General features: G+C 35.3%; 1 protein-coding gene across 9 annotated transcripts in view; it reads right to left on the reverse strand.

Annotated features, from left to right (window-relative positions):
- Positions 1–22,367, reverse strand: part of SNAP91 (synaptosome associated protein 91) — a 170,038-nt gene that overhangs the window by 60,543 nt on the left and 87,128 nt on the right. For all 9 annotated transcript variants that reach the window (XM_049896484.1, XM_049896534.1, XM_049896526.1 and 6 more), the window contains 4 exons: positions 17,467–17,508; positions 11,542–11,612; positions 4,598–4,625; positions 1,864–1,973 (listed from right to left, as the gene is read on the reverse strand). In XM_049896484.1, the coding sequence (XP_049752441.1) occupies positions 1,864–1,973; positions 4,598–4,625; positions 11,542–11,612; positions 17,467–17,508 (251 nt within the window). The remainder of the gene's footprint in view (positions 1–1,863; positions 1,974–4,597; positions 4,626–11,541; positions 11,613–17,466; positions 17,509–22,367) is intronic.

Genomic DNA, 22,367 nt, shown 5'->3' on the forward strand with positions numbered 1-22,367 from the left:
CAGCTGCTCCCTGGAAACTCAATGGGGCACTTCTGCTCTGACCTACAGGGTTGCTATGAGTCAGAATCGACTTGATGGCAATGAGTTTTATTAAAGGTATTAGTGTAAGAGGATTATGGGTAATTTTTTTCCTTTTTTATATTTTCTAAATTTATTTTATATGGAAAAAATTCATGTCATGAGATGATTTTATTTATAAATCAGAGAACACTTTTCTAAAATAAATACTTAATCACTAATTTATCCTTTATATAAATCAGATTACAATATATCACATTTGCCTGCAAGAAGTCTTGCAAAAATAAGTTCTGTATTTTTTTATTCTTATTCAGTTGGGGTTGTGCTTTTGTAAATGTCTTCATTTACAGAAGTTCCAAGGAGGGGCCTAGAGCCTTCAAAATGTGGTCCCCCAAACAACAGTTACTCAAAGTGTGGTCCCCAAACCAGCAGCATCCTGGGACCTTATTTGACATGCAGAATCTCAGGCCTACCCTATATCGACTAAATCAGAATCTTAATTTTAACAAAACCCCCAGATGTTTCATATGTACACTCAGGTTTGAGAGGCAGTGGCCTAAAGGTTAATAGATCAGGTATCAAGTCATTAGGGTCCCAGGTTCCTCAACCCTCCTCATAAACAGCAGTTCCATCTTTATTTTATTTTTTTATTGGGTTTCCAAGTAACTCTTTGGAAGAATGGATTTTGTTGCTTTTTTTGAAAGTCTGATAACCCCTGAAAGCATTGCCTAGTTTTGATGTCCGTTTATCACTACAACTAGTCTGAGTAAGAGAATATGAAGACACACTTATTATTAAGTCTGGAATCAAAGCTTTTATAAGAAGCAATTTATCTTAGTATAGCAGCAAAAAGGATTTGGTTTTACCAAGCATGCTATTATAAAAAGCAGAAATAAGTAAGCAGAGGGTAATGCACACAGTTAACAAGGGTACGATACTTAGATTTGGTGCGTATGTCAAAACTCAATCATCCAAATATAGGACATTTATAATCAGAGCAACAAATATGACAAAATGATACTAGAATCCTCTCAAGGCAAAAGAACCATGGAATTGACTCAAAATTACTATTTAAGGAAGTGACCCTATGAGTTAGGGCTTCCCTTTTAGGAAGCCCTGAGATTTTACAGTATGTTGTCATTCCTGCTGTCATCTAGTGACTCACAGAAACCCCCATGCACAATGGGACTGTGATCCACAGGACTTTACGTTGATCAGCAGGCCTTTCCTTCCCAGTCTGTCTTAGTCTGGAAGCTCTGTTGAGACCTGTTCAGCATCACAGCTACATGCAAACCAAGCATTGGCTAGGAATCAAACCCAGGTCTCCCACACATAAGGTGAGAATTCTACCACTGGACCACCACCGCCCTCAACCTCTAGGTGCTATAAGAAAAGATTAGGAACACCCCGGACGTTTCTTCTTACCAGCAGAGTCTGAGTTCCTCACACATATCAGCTAATTGGCCTACAGCTGCAACTTTTTTTTTCCTTAAAGCACTTCAAGACACCTTTTAAGTTTCCCACAAGAAATTAATTTTAGAAAACATTTTCCATAGCAGCCACTTCCAACAGAATCTCAAGTGTGTGCATCACTCTTCCACTTCCTTTTGCAAGCAGCAGGGTGATTTGCACCGCTTAGGTCTTTTGAATGCTTCGACAGGTACAGCCCTAAGTATCTGCATATGGTGTGAAAGAACTTACTCTGTGTACCAAAAATAACCCCAAATATCATAGGTTACTAAGACTAGGTTTTGTTTTGTAATCATTTGGGTACAATAAATGAGAATAAAATAAAGGCCTAATCAAAATATTAATAAACAGTTCACTGAACACTCTTTAACTAACCTGACTGGGGCAGCCGCAGATGCAGTTGCAAATAAATCAACCGGTGGGGATGTGTCAACAGTTTTAGCTGGTGTAGAATTAGGAGACGTAACAGTTGTGGCTGGAGAAGACTGAAAGTGAAGATGCACAACACGTTCTAGTCAAATACGACTCTACAGGACACAGATCAACAGGACTTCCATTTTTCAGGCCTGTGACATTTCCAGCAACTGTCTGCTAACTCCTCGTGGGAGGAAAAACTCAAGAAAATTCGGAATTGAAAATTTTAATAATCAATATTGGATAAAACATGTCTCAGATTTTAAAAGTTAAATGTAATTTATATAACATTATGATAAAAAATATTTGGCCTAACATTTTAACAACTTCTAATCATATATTTAAAATCAAAGCTAAATTTATTCTCTAAATGTAAAATTAGTGGGAAAGATTTTCTGAGTTGTAAAAATTTTTCAACGTTATCAATTTTAATAATTGCAGGAAAACCCAGGCCATTCTTTTTTCTACTCATCCTAAACAGACTTATATGAAGTCTTCTCAGATGCCTTTAAAACTCCAGAACTCTAACTTACAAAATAGTTGGCAAACAGCGAAGAACTATTTACAAACAAGATACAAGTCACTGAAAGCTTGAGGATATCATGAATATATTCTATCACTAATATAACATAGATCAAACTTAAAAAAAAAAGGAATATAGTCTATATATTTATTTTCATGGACTGGCTTATTTTTAAGAAGAGGTGTTAATAATCAGCTAATATATTAAAAAAATAAGCATTTTATTTATTAACTATCCAATTATGCTTTATCTGGTGCCTTTATTCACCATGTATTCATGAGAACTACTGATAAAATATCTCAAGAGTCTACCAATATATAGCTCTCTAAGTGAAAATGACATATATCAGCAATAAAATACACGAAGACCAAGGCCAAGCAAGAGCTATGAAATACTGTCATATGGACATCTAACTTCAAATAGACCAAAAGGAAGTTTTCAAAGAATAATTTAAGAAAAAGGGCTGAGGACATAAGAAATTTATAAGAATTTTCAGATTTAAGTAGTATTTGTCTAATGTACACTTGTCCAAGAATATAACTAATCAAGAAGTCAAAATTCAGTAGCTACACAAGTGCCAAGCATTGAGCACTTCAATAAAGAAAAACACATGAATAATATGGATATTGTTCTGGCTAATTTGAGCCGATTCCAACTCACAGCAACCCTACAGGACAGGGTAGAACTGCCTCATAGAGTTTCCTAGGCTGTAATCTTTACGGGAGCGGTACACCAGGACCTTTCTCCTGAGGAGAGGCTGGTGGGTTTGAACCTCTAACCTTTCAGTTAGCAGCCAAGTGCTCAACCATTGTACAGCCAAGGCTCCTATTATAGATATTACTGCTCAGAAAATGTCAACTGAAGCCTGTCTCTTCAACTAAAAATTCAAATTTTCCAGCTGGAAAACTGAAGATTATTTACGGAATGAATAGAAATGGTAACTAATTAATCTGCATGTCATCTCTGGACATACAACTTCACTTAGTTTTTTTTTTTCTGTTTTTAACTAATGTACCTAAATATGCTTACAAAATGATGTTGATGAAACAACACTGAGAACTTAACGGCAGTAATAAATACTACCAACAAAAAAGCAGACATGAAAGTCTACAAAAGCCCATTAAAAACTGCCTTGTACAAACGCATAAAGTTTATTCGTGTTTACTGGGGCTGAGGAGTGGGAGTAATGGGAAGTTATTACTTAAGGGGCACTGAGTTTCTGTTTAGGATGATGAAAAACATTTGGAAATGGATAGTTGAAACGGTTGCACAACATGGTGAATGTAATTAACATCACTGAATTGCACACTTATAAATGGTTAAAATGGCAAATATTTTGTTGCATATTATTTTACCACAAAAAAATAAAAAAAGGAAAACTGCCTTGTAACAAGCTCTGAGGAGATGTGAGAGCTAGGAAAACAGAACCAACATAATTTTGTTATTACAGAAACAAAAATTCCGTAAAATTTGATTTGGCTACAATGTAGAAATACACTAAAGATGCCACAATTTTGTCACAGTCTACTCAACAGTCATATGTTGGAATTTCACATAGATGTAATGGGTTTTAAGAGCTGGTTTTGTGTCAGAATCACTGGGGAGCTGTTGGTTTGATTTGATTTGATTTCATTGCTTTTTGAGCTCCCTGAGGGAATCTCATGCAGCCGGCCAGGCAGTGGCACAGTGCATGGGTGTCTGGGAACCATGAGTGCAGTCATAATGATATCCTGAATGTAATGACAGCAATTAAATGATGGAAATTGGTCAAAGAGGAAAAAGCACATTTATTACAGTTTGGCCTGGAAAATATAATGATACATGTAAGTTACAGATCTACAGAAGTAAATACTCTTCTCACGATAGCTCTAATCCTGTTCCTTCAACAGGAAGGTGATGGAGTTATTAAAATTATGATAGAAGACTGTCTAAAGAACATGCTTGTTGATAGACACCTAACAACAATTGAATGCTCTACCAATATGACATGCATAATATCACCATCCCTCCTTATCTCATAGGGCTAAGGTTCAGTGTACGTTAAAGTGCTTTGACACCAGGAAAACATCATACTAATACATTCACTTTCAGTCATACTATGAATGAATGAGGGCTTTGTTATGTTACCTTGCACTAAGAAACTAATATGAAGGTGAATACATAGAACCTTACCTTACTTAAGGGAGAGGGAGCACCAGATCTAAAAGGTAATACAAAAAAATTAAAATTGAATATACACAAATACATTTCTGGATGCATTTAAATTTGATAATATCATCTGGTCAGGCATTAACTTTTTTTGCATAGACACTTTTAGTAATGGCTAAACTATTTTAAAACTTTACTTTTTATCTTTTACTCAGATATGGCATCTTCTTCCAATCTTCTACCCATATGATTTCAAGTACTATAAATTCTTAAATTCAGAATTATTTTTCATATCCCTAGCAATACAATTCTTCTTCAAATCTATTCCCATTTTCTATGTTTAACAAAAATAAACTAAGTTTTTTTTTAAGTTTTGCCAAGATTTAGGAAAAAAGTTATGCTTTATAGAATAAAAAACCCTTTGGTTTATTATTTTTTAAAGTTAGAAAACCCTTTAAGGCTAAAGCACATCGTGATTCATTTAATTATAATTGTTATGCATAAAAGAAGTACTAAAATTAAAAAAAACGATCCCTATGAGCCCTGTGCCTGAAATATGTCCCAATTTCCATATTTCTATTCCCGAAGTTTGGCTGGTTTTTTACACAGTTACAATGAAAACTCTCTAGGAAAAAAATTCCCATTGTTCTGTTATTATTAGTGGCTGCCTGCAAAATGCAAACAAACAAAAATGCCTAGTAACCTCCGTACTTGCTTCTGAAGGAGTGAGTGAAACTCAGGAAGGAGTAGCTTTTTTAGTCAGAGCACTGGTAGCATTGCCTATCATATACCATTTCTAGCAAATCATAAACACCATTCAGAAACAACTGCCTGAACAGCTCACGTTTTCCTACCTGAACTGGTGAACTGATAACAAAACAAAATAAGGATGCCTTATTGTCTGGATCTTACAGGATGGCAGGAATCGCTTTCTACTGAGATAGAGTGAAAATATCACATATAGCAGTAGCAAAGCAAAATTAGCAGAGATTTTGTAACTGGAATTTTGTACAGTATCAATTTTTGTTTTCTTGGACATAGCTGAAGAAATTTAGGAGTATTATATGTTCGGTTAATACTTTTTTAGATCAACTTCATTTGTAATACATGCCTGCCATTCCTGTTTAAATTTAGTTGTTAATTAAAATGAACACAAGTAACATAAAGCAAGGGCACGTAGAGATTTCTGCTGTATAACGACAATAAAAAAAATTTTTTTTTAAATTTGGTTAAATGTAGTTTGGCTAATGTTTTCTAAACATAACAAATCCTATGAAGAAAAAGATACACATTTATCTATATTAGTCATTTCAAAGGGTCTACAGAAATATATGGATTCACAGTATTCTCGGTGCCTACAGAAAGTTACTTAGGAACCTAAAAATCTAGTAAAGGACAAGGTTGAAAATTCTCTGAAGACTTTTTGGCTAATAATCCTTCTACCTCATTCTGTATTTCTTCATATAGAAAAGGGAGTTAAATCTAAATAAAAATGCACCCAGGAAAATAATATCTTGACCTCTGCAATGAAAACAAACCATTTGACACGGCTACTTTCTAAGAATGAATTAATTGAAATTATTTTGTTAATCTCAGAAGCAATTTTCATGAACTGATCTCAGTGGTACTGATATGAGAAATATTAATACAGAAAGAAGAATTGAGGATAAGCAACAATTTTTGACATATATTTCCAAACACACATAATAATTCATAATAGAGAATATACACCATAGCAAGAATAAAAATATAGTAATAATGACAGAACAGCCCTACCTGTTATTAAAGGAAATCATACTCAAAGGTAAGTACGAAAAATCCTCACTGGCACAAGAATCAGTTTGCCAAGCTTCTATATGAACGCCATTACTAAATGGTACTTGTGGTTAGTACCCCCTGGATTAAGCAAACAAATGAAAATCTCTAATGCTTCTGTTGAGCTATCATCCCACTTACCACATTGCATCTCGACTATCAGTTTAATTACCTCTCCTCTCCACCAAACGCTAACTTCTCTGAAGGGAGGGAACTCATGTAATTGTTTTATATCCCCAGCATGTTACATAGCAACTGGCTTTTTTTTTTGGTATGTCAATATATTTCTGTGTTATTTGAATTTTAAAACAAGAATATATTCATGTATTTTCTTTATATTAATAAGTTGACAAAAGTCTTAAAAATTATTTTTGTGAAACTGAACTCTTAGAATACGTGACTGATGTTCCCATGGACCAGATCCAACCTTTGCCATAATTTCATCAAAAGGTAAGAACTAGAGGTGCTCCCAGGATGTCATAGCTTTAAAAAGCAATGCCAATCACTGATTAAAATCTGAAGGTCCTGAAGCTCAAAGAATAACTTGCTTGCCAAAGTCAAGGCATTCTTTAAAGGTGGACTCAAGTACCCATTCTAGTCTGTTTGATGCCCAAAGCCTATGCTCAGTCCACATTCCAGCCTGCTCAGCCAAAACCACACATGAGTCTCACATGCTTGTTGCTCAACACACACACAGTTTCTTTTTTATATGTTCCTCAGTTGATTTTTCACTCTAGTATAAGCCATTTGACTTTTATAGGAAATGCTACTACTTACCTACCTACCTATCATCTATCTATAAATCATCTATCTATACACAGGTATATATTGTTAGGTGCCATAGGGTCAATTTTGACTCACAGCAACCACATGTGACAGAGTAGAACTGCCCCATAAGGTTTTCTAGGCTGTAATCTTTTTTTTTTTCCCCCTCCAATATCCATAAATAAGGTTTAATTGGAATACAGTAACACCTGTTTGTTTACATATTATCTGTGGCTGCTTTCCTGCTACAACCACAAAGTTGAGTAGTTGTGACAGAGACTGTATGGTCTGTAAAGCCTAAGATATTTACTCTGGCCTTTTACAGAAAAAAATTTGTGGAACCCAGACTCTAAACTTCTCACAGGTGGGCAGCGCATGCTATTCTTTTTTAAAATTTTTATTGTGCATTAGGTGGAAGTTTACAGAGTAAATTAGTTTCCCATTCGATAGTTTGTACATAAAGTATTCCGTGACATTGGCTGCATTCCCCACAGTGTGTCAGCACTCTCTCCATTTCTGTCCTAGGTTCACTGATTCCTTTCATACTGATTTTCTACCCCTTCCTGCCTTCTCATCTTTGCTTTTGGGCAAATGTTGCTGTTTTGATCTCTTATAATTAATTGTTCTAAGGAACATGGTTCTCTCAGGTGTTACTGTTTATTTTATGGGCCTGTCTGTGGTTTGGCTGAAAGGTAGTCTCCGGAAATTGCTTCAGTTCGAGTTCAGAAGGGTGTCTTAGAGACACAGTCTCAGGTTCTTCCAGTCTCTGTCAGACCAGTAAGTTTGGTCTTTTTGTGAATTTGGTTTTTGTTCTACAGTTTTTCTCTGGCCCTGTCCAGGACTCTCTCGTGATCACTGGTCGTAATCCCAGGCACAGCAGTTGGTAGTGGTAGCTGGGCACCATCTAGTTCTTCTGGTTTTGGGGTCATGTAGTCTGTGGCTTATGTGATAGGCTGTAATCTTTATGGGAGCAGATCGCCAGGTCTTTCTCCCACAGAGCTGCTGGGTGGGATCAAACCACCAACCTTTTGTTTAGCAAACTACAGTGCCACCAGGGCTCCTTACACACACACACACACACACACACACACATTTATAAAGACCAATACTTATTGTAATCATTTAATTTTGAGAAATCTAGTATACGATGAACCTTGTTGGGAAAAAAATCAGGCACTAACACAATTTTAAAAGAGAACGAATGACCCATATAGTAGTCTACTCTAAGTTCTGTAAAATATTTAAAAAATGCATGGATTTTTATTATGAACATTGCCAATGCCACAGTTTCTTTCGAAGATGTTAATAGTAAGCTGTTAAAAGAAGAAATTTTGTTATTTCTTATTCTATTCACAATAACAGTAATTCCTGTATCATTTCAGGTATAAGCGTTGGCCAGAAAAAAGAAAAAAAAAAAGCTGTGAAAAATCTATGTTTTCCAAATAATTTTAATTACAAAAGACTTATTTTGTGTTTCCTTACTCCTCTATACACATGCCTAGTAAACCTACATAAAATCAATTTCTCTCTTTTGTTCTCTAGAACAATAGAAGCAGGCCATATACAAAGTATTACAAAATTTTCAAACTAAGTATCAGTGGACATAAACCATTAACTATAAATGGCATACCTATTTTTCAGAGCAGACATTTATAAATGCTTCATTTTAAAGATTTACTTGACTTAGAAGTTAGAACAGTTTTATTCTGCTAGTGGAAGATAGAAGAAAAAAAGGTAATCAATTTCCATTAAAAAATTGTCTTTCGGCACTTCTATCATATGCTATGGGAAAATCTTCTGTTTATTAAACAAGTAGAAATCTCTGATTTCTAAAATGTAAGTGAGATTGTTAAGTGTGATCCAAAAAGACCAAATGAAAGTAAAACCATTTATGCTAGTCACCTTGAGAAACAAAGGAAAAAAAAAGGGTGTAATTACAAAAAACACAGGTGTGTAAAATTGATAGAAATTAGTTTGAAAATGTTCTCAATATCAAATGTGGAATCTTAGGAGTGTTTTTGCATTTTTAGTAATGACCAAATGCAAAAAAGTCACTCGATATAGTACTCACCCTTCACTTAAGTTCCCAGGTAAGCACAAACATACAAAGAAAAAAATAGTTAACTACTATAGTTCATTTATTTTAAAAATAGGGACTATACAAAAGACAAGTTCTTTGTGGTCTCAGCCAATTCAGAAAATAATGACAAGCATAAAATGATTTTAAAGGAGAGAGAGAAAATTATGCTAACCAAAAGGTAACTCTAAACAGAAGACTATTAAGTTTTCATTTCACTTTTATAAAATGTAACTAAATATCTAGAGCTAATTTTTCTGAAAAGTTTGCAGTGGCCCCAATGGGGTGAATTTAGGTTTGAAGTTAACCAGTTGACCTCAAGTCAATTCCAACTCATGGCAATCCATGTGTGTGAGAGTAAACTGTGCTCCATTGGGATTTCAATGGCAGATTTTTCAGAAGTGGAGTGCCAGGCCTTTCTTCCAAGGTGTCTTTGGGTGGACCCCAATCTCTAAGTTAGCAACAGAGCATGCTAATCATTTGTTCCACCCAGGGACTCGAGAATTGAAATTAAGCCACTCTTTTTTTTTTTTTTAATTGGGAAGGAGGCTTCTTCAGTAACTGCAGCACTGGTAGATTTAACGAGGAAAAAGTGTGGCTGCATGCAGGGTGTGGGGGACCCTGAGGGGAAAAGCATGCAGAGAAGCCTTTTTGCAGCGTGCATCCAGCACTGTGCAATGGAGGGACTTTAACTCCACTGGATATGCATACTTTCTTAGCTGAAGAGGTCCCCCAGCCACAGGATTCTTGCCTCCTTTTGCTTAAATCCTAGGCAACTCATTTGGTTTTTCAGATACCGTAATACAGGTAAAGGAGTGCCAGATGACACACCTATTTTAATAACTGGAAGTGGGCACCTTCTATTGTGAGTTAATGTACTCTCAGGTCATTCTGACTTGACATCAATTTATTCACAAAAGTCTGGTCATCCATGGCCATGCTGAAGCTAGGGGCAGACCCTGCACTGCAGTAACCACCTTGATACAGCCCCTAAGAGATCCTGACACCCGTCATTCCAGACAGCTCTGTCATCATTGCTGAGACTCCTAGACTGTTACTTATCATTGAAAATTTAAAACACGATGATTTCTATACTAAATTAGAAAATATAACAGAAACAACACATAGCTAATGAAATAACCAACAGAATGTGGTACCAAGACACAACTCTGGATTCTGAAAGAATGCTCAGAGAGAAAAATGTCAGAAAGGGGTTGTATTTTGATGGCTGTATCATACGTAAAGTTCATCATCAGCCTATAGGCCTGCGATGATCTACTTACAGGCTGTTTCAACTGAGCTCTGCTGTCAATCTAATGGAATAAACATAAAGCTGGCATCACCAACAAAGACATATTTCAAGCTGACTCTGCTGAGAGACTACATTAGGCGTTTAGGAGGAGATGAAGTATAAAATAGTCACTCCCCTTCAGAATCACAAACTCTATCTGGTGAGATAAACTATATTATGCGCAGGGGTGGCCACAATACAAGGGAGTGCATGATCAAGGAAGGCTTCATGAGAAGGTAGGACTGAAGATAGCCCTCCCACGAGGACAGAAACAAGGGGAACAGGCATCCAAAACTGGCAGAATTAGGCTCTGAATAAGGCACGAAGAAGGCTGAAAAGCATGGGATCTTGTGAACAGACAAGTATGACACCCACTGGAGAGAAGAAAAAAATGGAACCTTGAAGTTTTCTGCATGCTATGAGAAAACATAGTCAAAAATGTAAGTGCCCAAACACAAATGTATGAAAATCTAGTAAAACTGCACTTTCTCCCTGTTTAATTGCTACTATAGTTCATAAAAAAGACCCCTGAGTTATTTCACAGCAGCATGCTATGCCTAACGGTTCAAGTGCAGAGACACTGGAGTCCAGAAAACTATATTTGAGAGCTTCACTTTCTTCACAATGGGGTTGCTAACATGACAGAGTATCCAAGGCTGGTGGGTGAACTGTACTTGTGTTTACTTATTTCCAGTGATAATACCTTTGGTTTTTAAAAATGGACAACTCTTTTTCTGTATATTGTGAATCCATTCTAAGGGCAAATATATAAATCAACACGTTTAGCTAACACAGGTATAATCTATTGATTTACTGTATTAGCCTGTAGATAGATTGCCTACACAGGTCACACTATCATAAGTTAATGGGAAGGGCAGGGGTTTAAGGCAACCCAGAAGAATTACGATAAGGCATACCCTAAAACTGTAGTGGTAGAAATTACACCATGGTAAATTTCATTTTTATAAAGCACAACTCTGGTAGTTTTCATCTTATTTAGAATATATAATTAACACATACTTGTTTCCAGGTTTCTTTCCTTCTAATGTATTTAGATGCTGTTCAAGGGTCTCCATAAGACTGCTGGGAGCCTATAATAAGAAAGTAAAAATAAATGTCTGCATTGTTTTCTTTCAAAGTAAATACACTGGAACATCACTGTAACTCTGTATGATGGAGATCCATGTGTGACCTCAATACTTATGTGAGACAATTTCATTACAAGTTATTTTGGCATTGAAATATTTAAATTCCATGGAATCCAAACAGACCTATCTTAGATACACTTAATTCCACTGCATAACAGATAGTATTACAGTATGGTTTCAGTGTAGAGATTACACTGGACAGACTTTTACTGAGATATTACTTATATGCAGTAAACTCTGTTAAATCAAGTTCACCAATACCTTCCAATAAGACCACACTGAAAAAGGAAGAGGTATTTGTAATAAAGAAAAAAATATATAACTGCCCAAACACAAACTTAAAGAAATTTTAAGATACAGTAAAATTTCACTTATCCATGTTTGACTGAAATACTAGGAAAAATTGCTACTATATTTTAAAAAAGAGGGTAAATGAGTGGGCGAAAGAATACAACTTTAATGATCAATGGCAATTAGCATATTCTTATTATTAAGTTATATAATTTATATAAAGTGACTTTAGCAAAATAATAATGTTATAATAGAGTACAGTGTATTAGAAGATTCAATATGACATACTTCAATTCTCTTATTAAAAAGTACCTAAATGCTTATTTCTAAATAACATTTTAGGCAATATAAAGTGATGGCATTTTACTGTATATTAGAAGGAGAAATAATAGATTCATACATATATTCTACTCAATCTATCCCTTAAGCATTAGAGATTTAATTTCATCTTTCTCAAATAATTTTAATGCAAGCCAGGCCTTAACAGCAGCATAGGCATTCAAAGAATAGCGTTTCATGAATGAAACATATAAATACATTATACATTTAGACGTGATAATTATTCTTTGATTAATGTGAAATTAATTTTGAAAGACTTTATATTAATTGCTAAAATAGTTCACAACATTCAAGGAAATTCATATAATTATACCTTTTACATTGTACATTTAACTAATGACATATTAGGATGAAACACTTATTAAAATTTTTTAATTTTGAAAGTTCAGGATATTTATTTAATATTCATTTTCATTTAGCTAATAGACTTATAAAGTCTCTTAACAATTCTGTAATTATTAAAAATGTAAATTATTAAGTAAACCAAAATATTAGCTTGATCGAAGTGATAAAGTTAGGGTAGAAAGAGACAATCCTATGAGCCTATCTGAAAAAATTCGGACTACAGAGTAAAAAGACAATGGCCTGCAGGAGATATAATAAATCTAAAAATTTATAAAAGTTAGAATTTTAGGAGATAACTCAGGTGAACATGGACTACAAATTCTGGGAAACCACAAGTAGGGAAATATCTCTAGGTTTAAAAAAATGATTTTTTAAGAGAGATAAAGGAAACTTTGCTCTATAAAACAGTAAACTATGAGGAAATGCTCATTGAATAAATAGACTGTATTTTGTAAACATAAAAGGGAAAAATATAAACGGCTTCCAAAATTTTAAGTGCATTCACACCTGAGAGCTTCAAGATTATCATTATGGAAACTAAGAGACCTGGGGATAAAACTTTCAAATGTTCATATTTCCATTTTTCACTGGGATAACAATAAATTAAAAATATACCAAGTCACCGAACCTCTGTCTGGTTAGAACACTTAGGTCTTCTGAATGTTAAATGCAATTTAAAGGAAATGTGATTCTTTGGTAAACCTAGATTAAAAACCGTTTGAAAAAACACATGCTATTTATAATCACAAAATGGAGAAAGACAAACATGGGATAACAAAAAAGGAGGTAGTACTGTCTCCTTTGAAGTTTCTTAGTTATCTAAAGACACAAGTAAAAAAGATAAACAAAACCAAACCCAAGAAAGTAGCTTTTAATTTTATTCTTTTGGTAAACTTTCTTAATAAATTTAAAGGGGAAATCAAATAAGAAAAACTAGTAACAAAAATCACAGTAGTTGAAAGAGACCATAAAAAAGAGGCCGAGGATCATAAGACTATAAAACTGACTTTCTTTTGAAAGGGGAGTTATTTAGCAATACACTGTAATCAAACTGTTTACATTTAGAACACTTTATCTCAGAGATTTAAAAGTTATTCCTCATTTATATTTTCTTCTAAGGAGGTATGAAATCTAACAGAAATAAATTCTTCAAATATTTCTTGGGAAGGGAAAAAAAGTACTTTGATAGTAATGTGCAGAAGTACAGGAATGTCTGTATCACTTGCAGCTGTATCTACTGCACGGAGCGCATTCCTGGCATGTAGTAGACAGTAAATGAAAACTGTCTCTTAAATCTCTAAGGAACAAACCTTTGAAAACGCCTCTGCTGTTGTAAAAGGAACTTAAGATAACAAAATATAATTAGCAGTATTTTTTAGTTGCTTAGTGGCAAAGTCAGCAGACCAATCAGATGGAAACACCAATCCAAAGAACAAGAGTCAGCCTGTGAAAGCTAGGAGATATGACAGCAATATAACATCACAGTTACCGATTCAGTGATGGTACAGTCTTTAAAAGGAGACTTTTCTTTACCAGTAGTTTTCAGATCAATCAGAACTCCTGATATCAAAACCTAAGATATTTTTCATAAATGGAAATATTTACAGTTTGGAACATATACACACTAGACAAGAAATCAATATTTTAAAAATCCTTTTCTTGGAATAAATTCATAGCTGATTGTGAGCCCAGGATCGAAGGTAAACATGTATCTAAACTTCAAATGCTTTAAATTCTAAGGCATCAAAAAAATAAAAATAAACCAAAAAAACACACCAAAAGGAAAAAAAAAGTGACCAAAGGATCACTTATCTGAAATGTCCATATTCACTTCTTATCCAAAACAGTGCTTTTGAAAGTCTTTTTTAAAAATTTCATTGATATGCCTGACTCATTTAATGCAGTTATTATATACACAAATAAAAAGGGCTGCAGATATGGATTCTCTAACCTAAAAGATATGCATTAAACGTACGCCTCTGTTCCATTTTGGTGTACGAGGAATTTAGTCCTTTTTAGTTATAAGAATCCCACTCCTAGTCAACAGAAAGCACTTCTGAAGTCCATCTCTTCTTCAACGCTCTTCCAACAGGTATTTTTGTTCATTGCCACGGCTGGATTCAGTGGCCACCTGGTGGCCCCAGAAAAGCCTGCCAGAGAGCAGAACCTAATAGCAGAGGAGTTAAACTGAGTCCACATAAACCAGTATTTCTGATCCTTATTCAATAGGTTAATCCTGATCTAACACCATCTAAAGGACTAATCTCAAAACACCATCTAAAGGACTAATCACACTGTCATAAACCAAATCCATTGCCAGAGAGTTGATTCTGACTCATAGCGACCCTATAAGGACAGAGTAGAACTGCCCCACAGAGTTTCCAAGGAGCACCTTGTGGATTCGAACTGCAGACCTTTTTGGTTAAGCAGCTGTAGCACTTAACCACTACTCCACTAGGGTTTCCCCACACTGTCCCCACACTGTCATAGTAGACCTAAATTCTTAGTTCATTTAGTCCACCAGACCTATGGAAGGGACTCAGAATAAGAGACAGGGAGAGTATTTAGCTCCATACTGATAACAATACCAACCGAAGACATAATTAGGTTACTTTCAGAAGAACACCATACTCTTATATTGGAATCTAAATATTCACTAGAGCATTTAACTAAAGGAATTTTTCTTGTGAGACTATAACTTAAAACTAAATATTACTATACTAAGAAACATGGCTGTCAGGGTCCTAATGAAAGCAGAGAACAGAGTGCTACCAGATTCCTATGAATCTCTACCATGGAGTAGCTTTCTACTAGACCCAGGGTAAGGTTTTATCTTCTTTGGAGGTGGGGTCTCTGTTCCCCAAACTATAAAAGATATACCTTATATCATTAAATAAAATACTATCTCTGCTGACGTCTTGAGAAAAGCAGATTATATAAATTATAATGAGTATTACAATACCATTAAAAATTCCAAAGTATGTGAACCCTTTCAATGATATACTATCATTTTATATTTTTAAAAACAAAAAAGTATTTTTAGTATTCTTGTAAACCTTTTCTGTCTTCATTTGGACTCTACAAAACTGAGACAAATGAGGACCTATTTTCTTCTTACTGAAAAAACCCAAAATCTGTTGCTGTCAAGTTGATTCCAACTTATAGAGACCCGATAGGACAGAGTAGAATTGCCCCATACGGTTTCCGAGGAGTGGCTGGTGGATATGAACTGCCAACCTTTTGGTTTTGGTTAGCAGCCATAGCTCTTAACCATTGCACTACCAGGGCCCCTTCATACTGAGAATCTCCCTTAAACAACATATCTAGTGTTTCTTTTATTCTACAGTGAAGGTTGTGTATAGAGTTGAAATAAAGGTGATTACCACTTTTAAAAGCTATTCATGGAGTTAAATATTTTAATGTCCACATGTTTTAGGTTAATATGCACTATTTATGTGTATTATTTTATTAAAAATGCAATATACATTTTTTTATTATAATTAAGTCATTTAAAATGAAAAGATGCTGATTTTCTTTGCTTTTTACCACAGTGTTACAAAGTTCATCAATCTATATATAATAAAGATGTTTAATGGTACTTTATACACAATTAATTTTAGCCATGTCCAGGCACATCTTATTCAGGTATGTGCCTGGTCAAAGAACACTATCTCCTCCTGCTAGCAAAAATATTTTATACTAATATTCTGTCTGCTAGAAGGAGCTATTTCCCAACTTTTAAACTAAAAAATACAATGCCATCATGTTCTTGAAGTGCTCTGTGAATTTTATTTGTGGAGTATTCTTAGTATTTAATTAGAATTTTAATAAGAATAATTTCTTTGGACTTCTCTAATTTTTAATAAATACTTAAGGATTAACAATATTTAAAATATAGAAACATTAGAAGGTATTATAAGGATACAATTATATAAACTTTGATATTATTAATAACTAGGTAATTTTTCTTTATGAAGTTTTACTATAATGCCTCATTGTATTTACAAAGACAGAAAACTCATAGATTACTAGGTATGAGACAGCAGCTCTACGTTCTCTTCCAACATCTGATTAACATTGTTTAAGGACATGTTTACCTATCAGAGTGACTTGAGTTAATTAAATAAAAACAGTTCCAATTATGAGAAAGATCATACAAAAATTCTGCACGTCAATGACTTTGATTCTGCGCCCTAGGAGCCGTATATGGTAACCTCTAGACACAGAAAGGATTGATAAGAAGGTCCTTATTATTTGTTTTATCTAATAGATGGTCCCCAGAAAAATCACACATCTATCATTACTAATATCTCTAAAAAAAGGATCTTTTAGGTATAGAAATTCCTCTACTTCATAGAGGAGACAAGAATCAGAGTAGTAGAGCTATGCCATCAGAGTTCTCGCCATTTACCTCCCCCTTTTTTTTATTCTCACCCTGGTCATGTTGAAAACTAGGAGAACAAAGAGGCAAAAATGTTCTGATTATCATGCCTATGAACAGTCACCTTTCATAGATAATGCATTTTTATCAAGATTATTCAAGACTTCTTTTTGATTCAAGCATGAAAAGATGAGCTGAAGTAAATTCAGTTGTCTTTAAAGCAGAAACTATGTTACAAGGGCAGGAAACATCTTCATATGATTCCCAGAATTATGTTCAACAACTAGAAAAAATAAGAGAATAATTCCCAAGAAAGTTGCTTAGCCTAAGTTCAAAACGCATTCAACGCTTACACAACTATGCCCTAGGTGAGACTACTTATAGGAAAATACAGAGCAATAATTTCACGCACGACAAATCTTCTGCTAGAAAATAGCTTACCTGTGTGAGGTCAGGAATGTCACCTTTATCAATACCAACTTGCTGTGGATTAAAAAAAGAAGTTGTTATTTAGTGGGGAATTTTTTTTTATTAATTTATTTGCATTTAATGGAAGATCATCATGGTATTAGTTAAAACTACAGCTCAATCGTGGTATATAAGAATTATTATGTAGATCAATCTCACTTTTGAGTATATGCTCTTTGTGTGGTTTTCTATTCAATAGAGCAATAATTGAATTAATAAAATTAGATATAACAAATATACAGAATTTTGCCAAAAAAAAAAAAAGAGTAAAATTCACAGGCTTCCTCCCAGTTAACAGCAGCTAAAAAGCTAGGAAACTGCTTAGATTTAAATTGCTGATAATGCCCAGTAAGTCCTCCAGACAGGGAATTCATTTAGTTTTAAAAATTTGGTCAGGGTGCATGAACTGATAAATGACTATCAGTTTCTTCAGTTTCTACCATCCTTCCCACAGAAAGAAGCACTTTGTTAGTTTCTTATATATTCTCCCAGAGTTTTATAATGTATATTCAAGGAAATATGAAACACTTTGTTTTAGGTGTGCTTCTGTATAAAAAACACAGTTGAGTTTTGCTTTATGATATAATCTAACAATTTTTCTTTTAATAGGTGAGTCAAGCCTTCATGTGTATTGATGTCTTAGTTCTCCATCTTATTTCTTATTTTTAATAGTTTAAGTTAAAAAAGTTTTAGTATTTCTGGTACTTACCCAAACCAAACCAAACCCTTTGCTGTCTAGTCAGTTCCAACTCATAGTGACCCTATACGGCAGAATAGAACTGCCCCGTAGGGTTTCCAAGCAGTGTCTGGTGGATTGGTATGGCAGACCTTTTGGCTAGCAGCAGAGCTTTTAACCACTGTGCCATTAGGACAGAATATATTTTGATTTAGTAATTACGTCTTTATAATTATAACTATATAGAAGCCTTAGTCTTCTATTTCCTTAGAGTATCTACTGTATTACACAAATAATGTGTAACTTCTGCATTTGTTTGCCCTCACCCCGTTGGGTATTTTCTTAGTACACTAAGCTAATTTTTTTTTTTTTTTTAACAGCAACATGTGGAAGAGGACTGGCACAGCAGCACTTGTAAGGGTGTCTTGCTGGGGGAGGGCACGGCCTGCAAACAAATGCAGAAGGCGTGCATTATTTGCGTAAAAATATGGTATTAATAAGCAGCTATAAATTTAGCATATTTCCTCTTTTCTGTAACATTCAATTTTAGTCAATACATTTCTTAGCATTTATCCTTGTTTTATTAAATAAATTGCTTTAGTATGATTTTTAATATGATTTTTCAGCTCTATACAATATCCTTTCATTCTATGCTTCACAGATGTGGCAATCAACCTTACTCTTGCCTTCCAGTTTTCCCCCCTTCCTAATTTTTGTTAGTTGCATCAAATCTACATTATGTTTTTATAAACATTATTTTTAGAGCAGTTTTAGGTTTACAGAAAAATTGTGCAGAAAGTACAGAGTTCTCATATACCCTCCTCCCCTCTGCTCTCTGTTTCTCCTATTATTAACATCTTGCATTGATGTGGTATATTTGTTACAACTGATGAGTTAAGACTGAACATTATTATTAACTAAAGTCCACAGTTTATATTAGGGTTTACCGTTTGCATTGTACAGTCCTATGGGTTTTGACAAGTGTATAATGTCATGTGTCCACCATTACAGTATCAGAGAGAGCCGTTTCATTGCTCTACAAATGCCCTGTGTACCATCTATTCATCCCTCCTGCCTCGTTCTGGACCCCTGGCAACCAATGATCTTCTGTCTCTATAGCTTTGCCTTTTCCAGAATGTCATATATGGGTAGTCCCTGGCTTATGACGGGGTTTTGTTCTGATGTTTCCATTGTAAGTCAATTCTGATGTAAGTCACTTACCTCATTTTTTTTTTTTATTGCCTTTTATTATTAGTATCTTTTTTATAAATTTGTTCTTTGTCTTTGGGGTTGGCATGAGAATAACAACATCAGCAAACTAAGTGCTGCAACACCACATGTAGTACACATTACTATTGATAAGATGTACTGTCATAGATTGACTTATGTCCCCCCAAAAATGTGTGTATCAACTTGGTTAGGTTGTGATTTCCGGTATTGTGTGGTTGTTCTCCATTTTGTGATTGTAATTCCATGTTGAGAGGATTAGGGTAGGATTGTAACACCACCCTCATCCAGGTCACCTCCCTGATCCAAGGTAAAGGGAGTTTCCCTGGGGTGTGGCCTGCACCACCTTTTATCTCTCAAAAGATAAACGGGCAGCAAGTAAAGAGTTGAGGACCTCATAGCACCAAGAAAGCAGCACCAGGAACAGAGTGCATCCTTTGGACACGGGGCCTGTGTGCCTGAGACTCTCCTCAACCCAGGGAAGACTGATGACAAGGTTCTTCCCCCAGAACCGACAGAGAGGGAAAGCCTGCCCCTGGAGCTGATGCCCTGAATTTGGACTTGTAACCTACTAGGCCATGAGAAAATAAATTTCTCTTTGTTAAAGCCATCCACTTGAGGTATTTCTGTTATGGCAGCACTAGATGACTAAGACATGTACCAAAAAACAAACAAAATGGAAAGCTGTAAGCATGGTTCATCATAACTCAGACACATCTTAAGTCGGGGACTACCTGCAGTTGGAATCATACAGTATGTAGCTTTTTCAGATTGCTTCTTTCACTTAGCAATATGCAGTTTAGATTCTTCCATGTCTTTTTGTGGCTTAATAGCTTATTTCTTTTTATTGCTGAATAATATTCCGCTGTATGGATGTACCAAAGGAGCCCTGGTGGTACAGTGGTTAAGCACTCAACTGCTAACCAAGAAGTCTGTGGTTCAGACTGACCAGATGCTCTGCAGGAAAAATATGTGGCAGTCTGCTTCTATAAATATTTCAGCCTTGGAAACCCCATGGGGCAGCTCTACTCCATTCTATAGGGTCGCTGAGTCAGCATCAACTTGACAGCAATGGGATATGGTTTATGGATGTACCACAGTTTATCCATTCACCTATTGAAGGACTTCTTGTTTGCTGCTTCCAATTTTTGGCAATATGAATAAAGCTGCTATAAAACATTTGTGTGCAGATTTTTATGTGGACATATGCTTTCATCTGATCTGGGTAAATACTTAGGAGTGCCACTGCTAGGCTGTATGATAAATCTATGTTTAGTTTTGTAAGAAACTGCCAGACTATCTTCCAAATTGGCTTACCATTCAGCAATGAATGAGAGTTTCTGTTGCTCCATATCCTCGACAGCTCTTGGTGTTGTCAGTGTTTTGGATTTTAGCCATTCTAATAGGTATGCAGTGGTCTCTAGCTGCTTTAATTTGCAAATCCCTAATGACATATGATGTTGATCATCTTTTCGTATGCTTATTTGAATATGTAATATAACCAGGATGCTTCTTAGAAGCAAGAATGGTGAAATTTCATCTTGCTTACTTTGGACATATTATCAGGAAAGACCAAATTGCTAGAAAAGGACATCATGTTTGGTAAAGCAGAGGGTCAGTGAAAACCCTTCATAAGGTGGGTTACCATGATAGCCTCAACCATGGGCTCAAACATAACAAAGATTATGGAGATGGCACAGGACTGGGCAATGTTTCATTCTGTTTTACATAAAAGGTCACCATCAGTTGTAATTGACTCAATAGCAACAAACAATAGTAACACATCTTCTTTGATGGGGTATGTGACGGGTAAAATTGTGTGTCAACTTGGCTAGGCCATGATTCTCAGTATTTATATGTGATCACCCCCACAATGGGATCTGCTATGAGTAGCCAATCAGTTGAAAGGGAGTTTCCTTGGGTGGATGGCCTGCATCTGAACATAAGCAGACGTTCTGGCTTTTGCCTGCACTGGATCCTGCAGCTGGCTCCTCTTCTTCTGACCACCAGTTCTTGGGACTTGAGCTAGCAGCTTACCTGCTGATCTTGAGATTTGTTGATCTTCACAGTCGGTGAGCTACAGCCCTGCTCTCCAACCTGCCTATCTTGGGTTCGCCAGCCACTTCAGCTACGTGAATCAGGAGAAGCCTTGAGGTCTTGCCTGACGATCTTGGGATTAGCCGATCTTCACAGCCTGTGGGCAGAAGCCCTGCTCTCTGCCCTGTCAATCTTGGATTTGCCAGCCCCTATGGTTTTATGGTTAAGTGAATCAGGAGAAGCCTCTATCTTGATCCACACACTTGGGACATTCCAGCTTCTACAATATGGTGATCCATTCCTTGATATAAATCTCTCTCTATATATTTATATACTTTAATGGTTTTACTTCTCTAGAGAACCCAGCCTAAGACAGGGTATCTGCTCAGATATTTTGCCCATTTTGTAAATGGGCTGTTTGTTTTCTTATTGTTGTTTTTTTTTAAAAAGTTCTTAGTATATTTTGGATACAAGCCCTTTATCAGATATGTGTTTTGCAGATATTTTCTCCCAGACTGTGGAGAAAACATCTCATTCTTTTAACAGTGTCTGGGAGAGCAGTTTTAAATTTTAATGAAGCCCAACTTATCATTTTTTTCTCTTATGAATCATGCTTTTGGTATTATATCTAAAAAGTCATTGCCAAATCCAAGGTCACCTAGATTTTCTCCTATATTATCTATGAGAAACTGTGTAGTTTTGGGTATCATAGTTAGGTCTATCATCCATTTTATATTTTATGAAAGATGTTATCTATGTATCTAATTCCTTTTTTTTTTTTTTTTTGCATGTGGATGTTCTGTTGTTCCAGCACCATTTGTTGAAAAGGCTATCATTTCTCTATTGTATTACCTTAGCTCCTTTTTCAAAGATCGGTTGCCTAGGTAGTGTGGATCTATTTCTGGGCTCTCTACTCTGTCCCATTGACCCATCT

Source organism: Elephas maximus, chromosome 1, assembly GCF_024166365.1.
Source record: "Elephas maximus indicus isolate mEleMax1 chromosome 1, mEleMax1 primary haplotype, whole genome shotgun sequence".
Taxonomy (NCBI): domain Eukaryota; kingdom Metazoa; phylum Chordata; class Mammalia; order Proboscidea; family Elephantidae; genus Elephas; species Elephas maximus.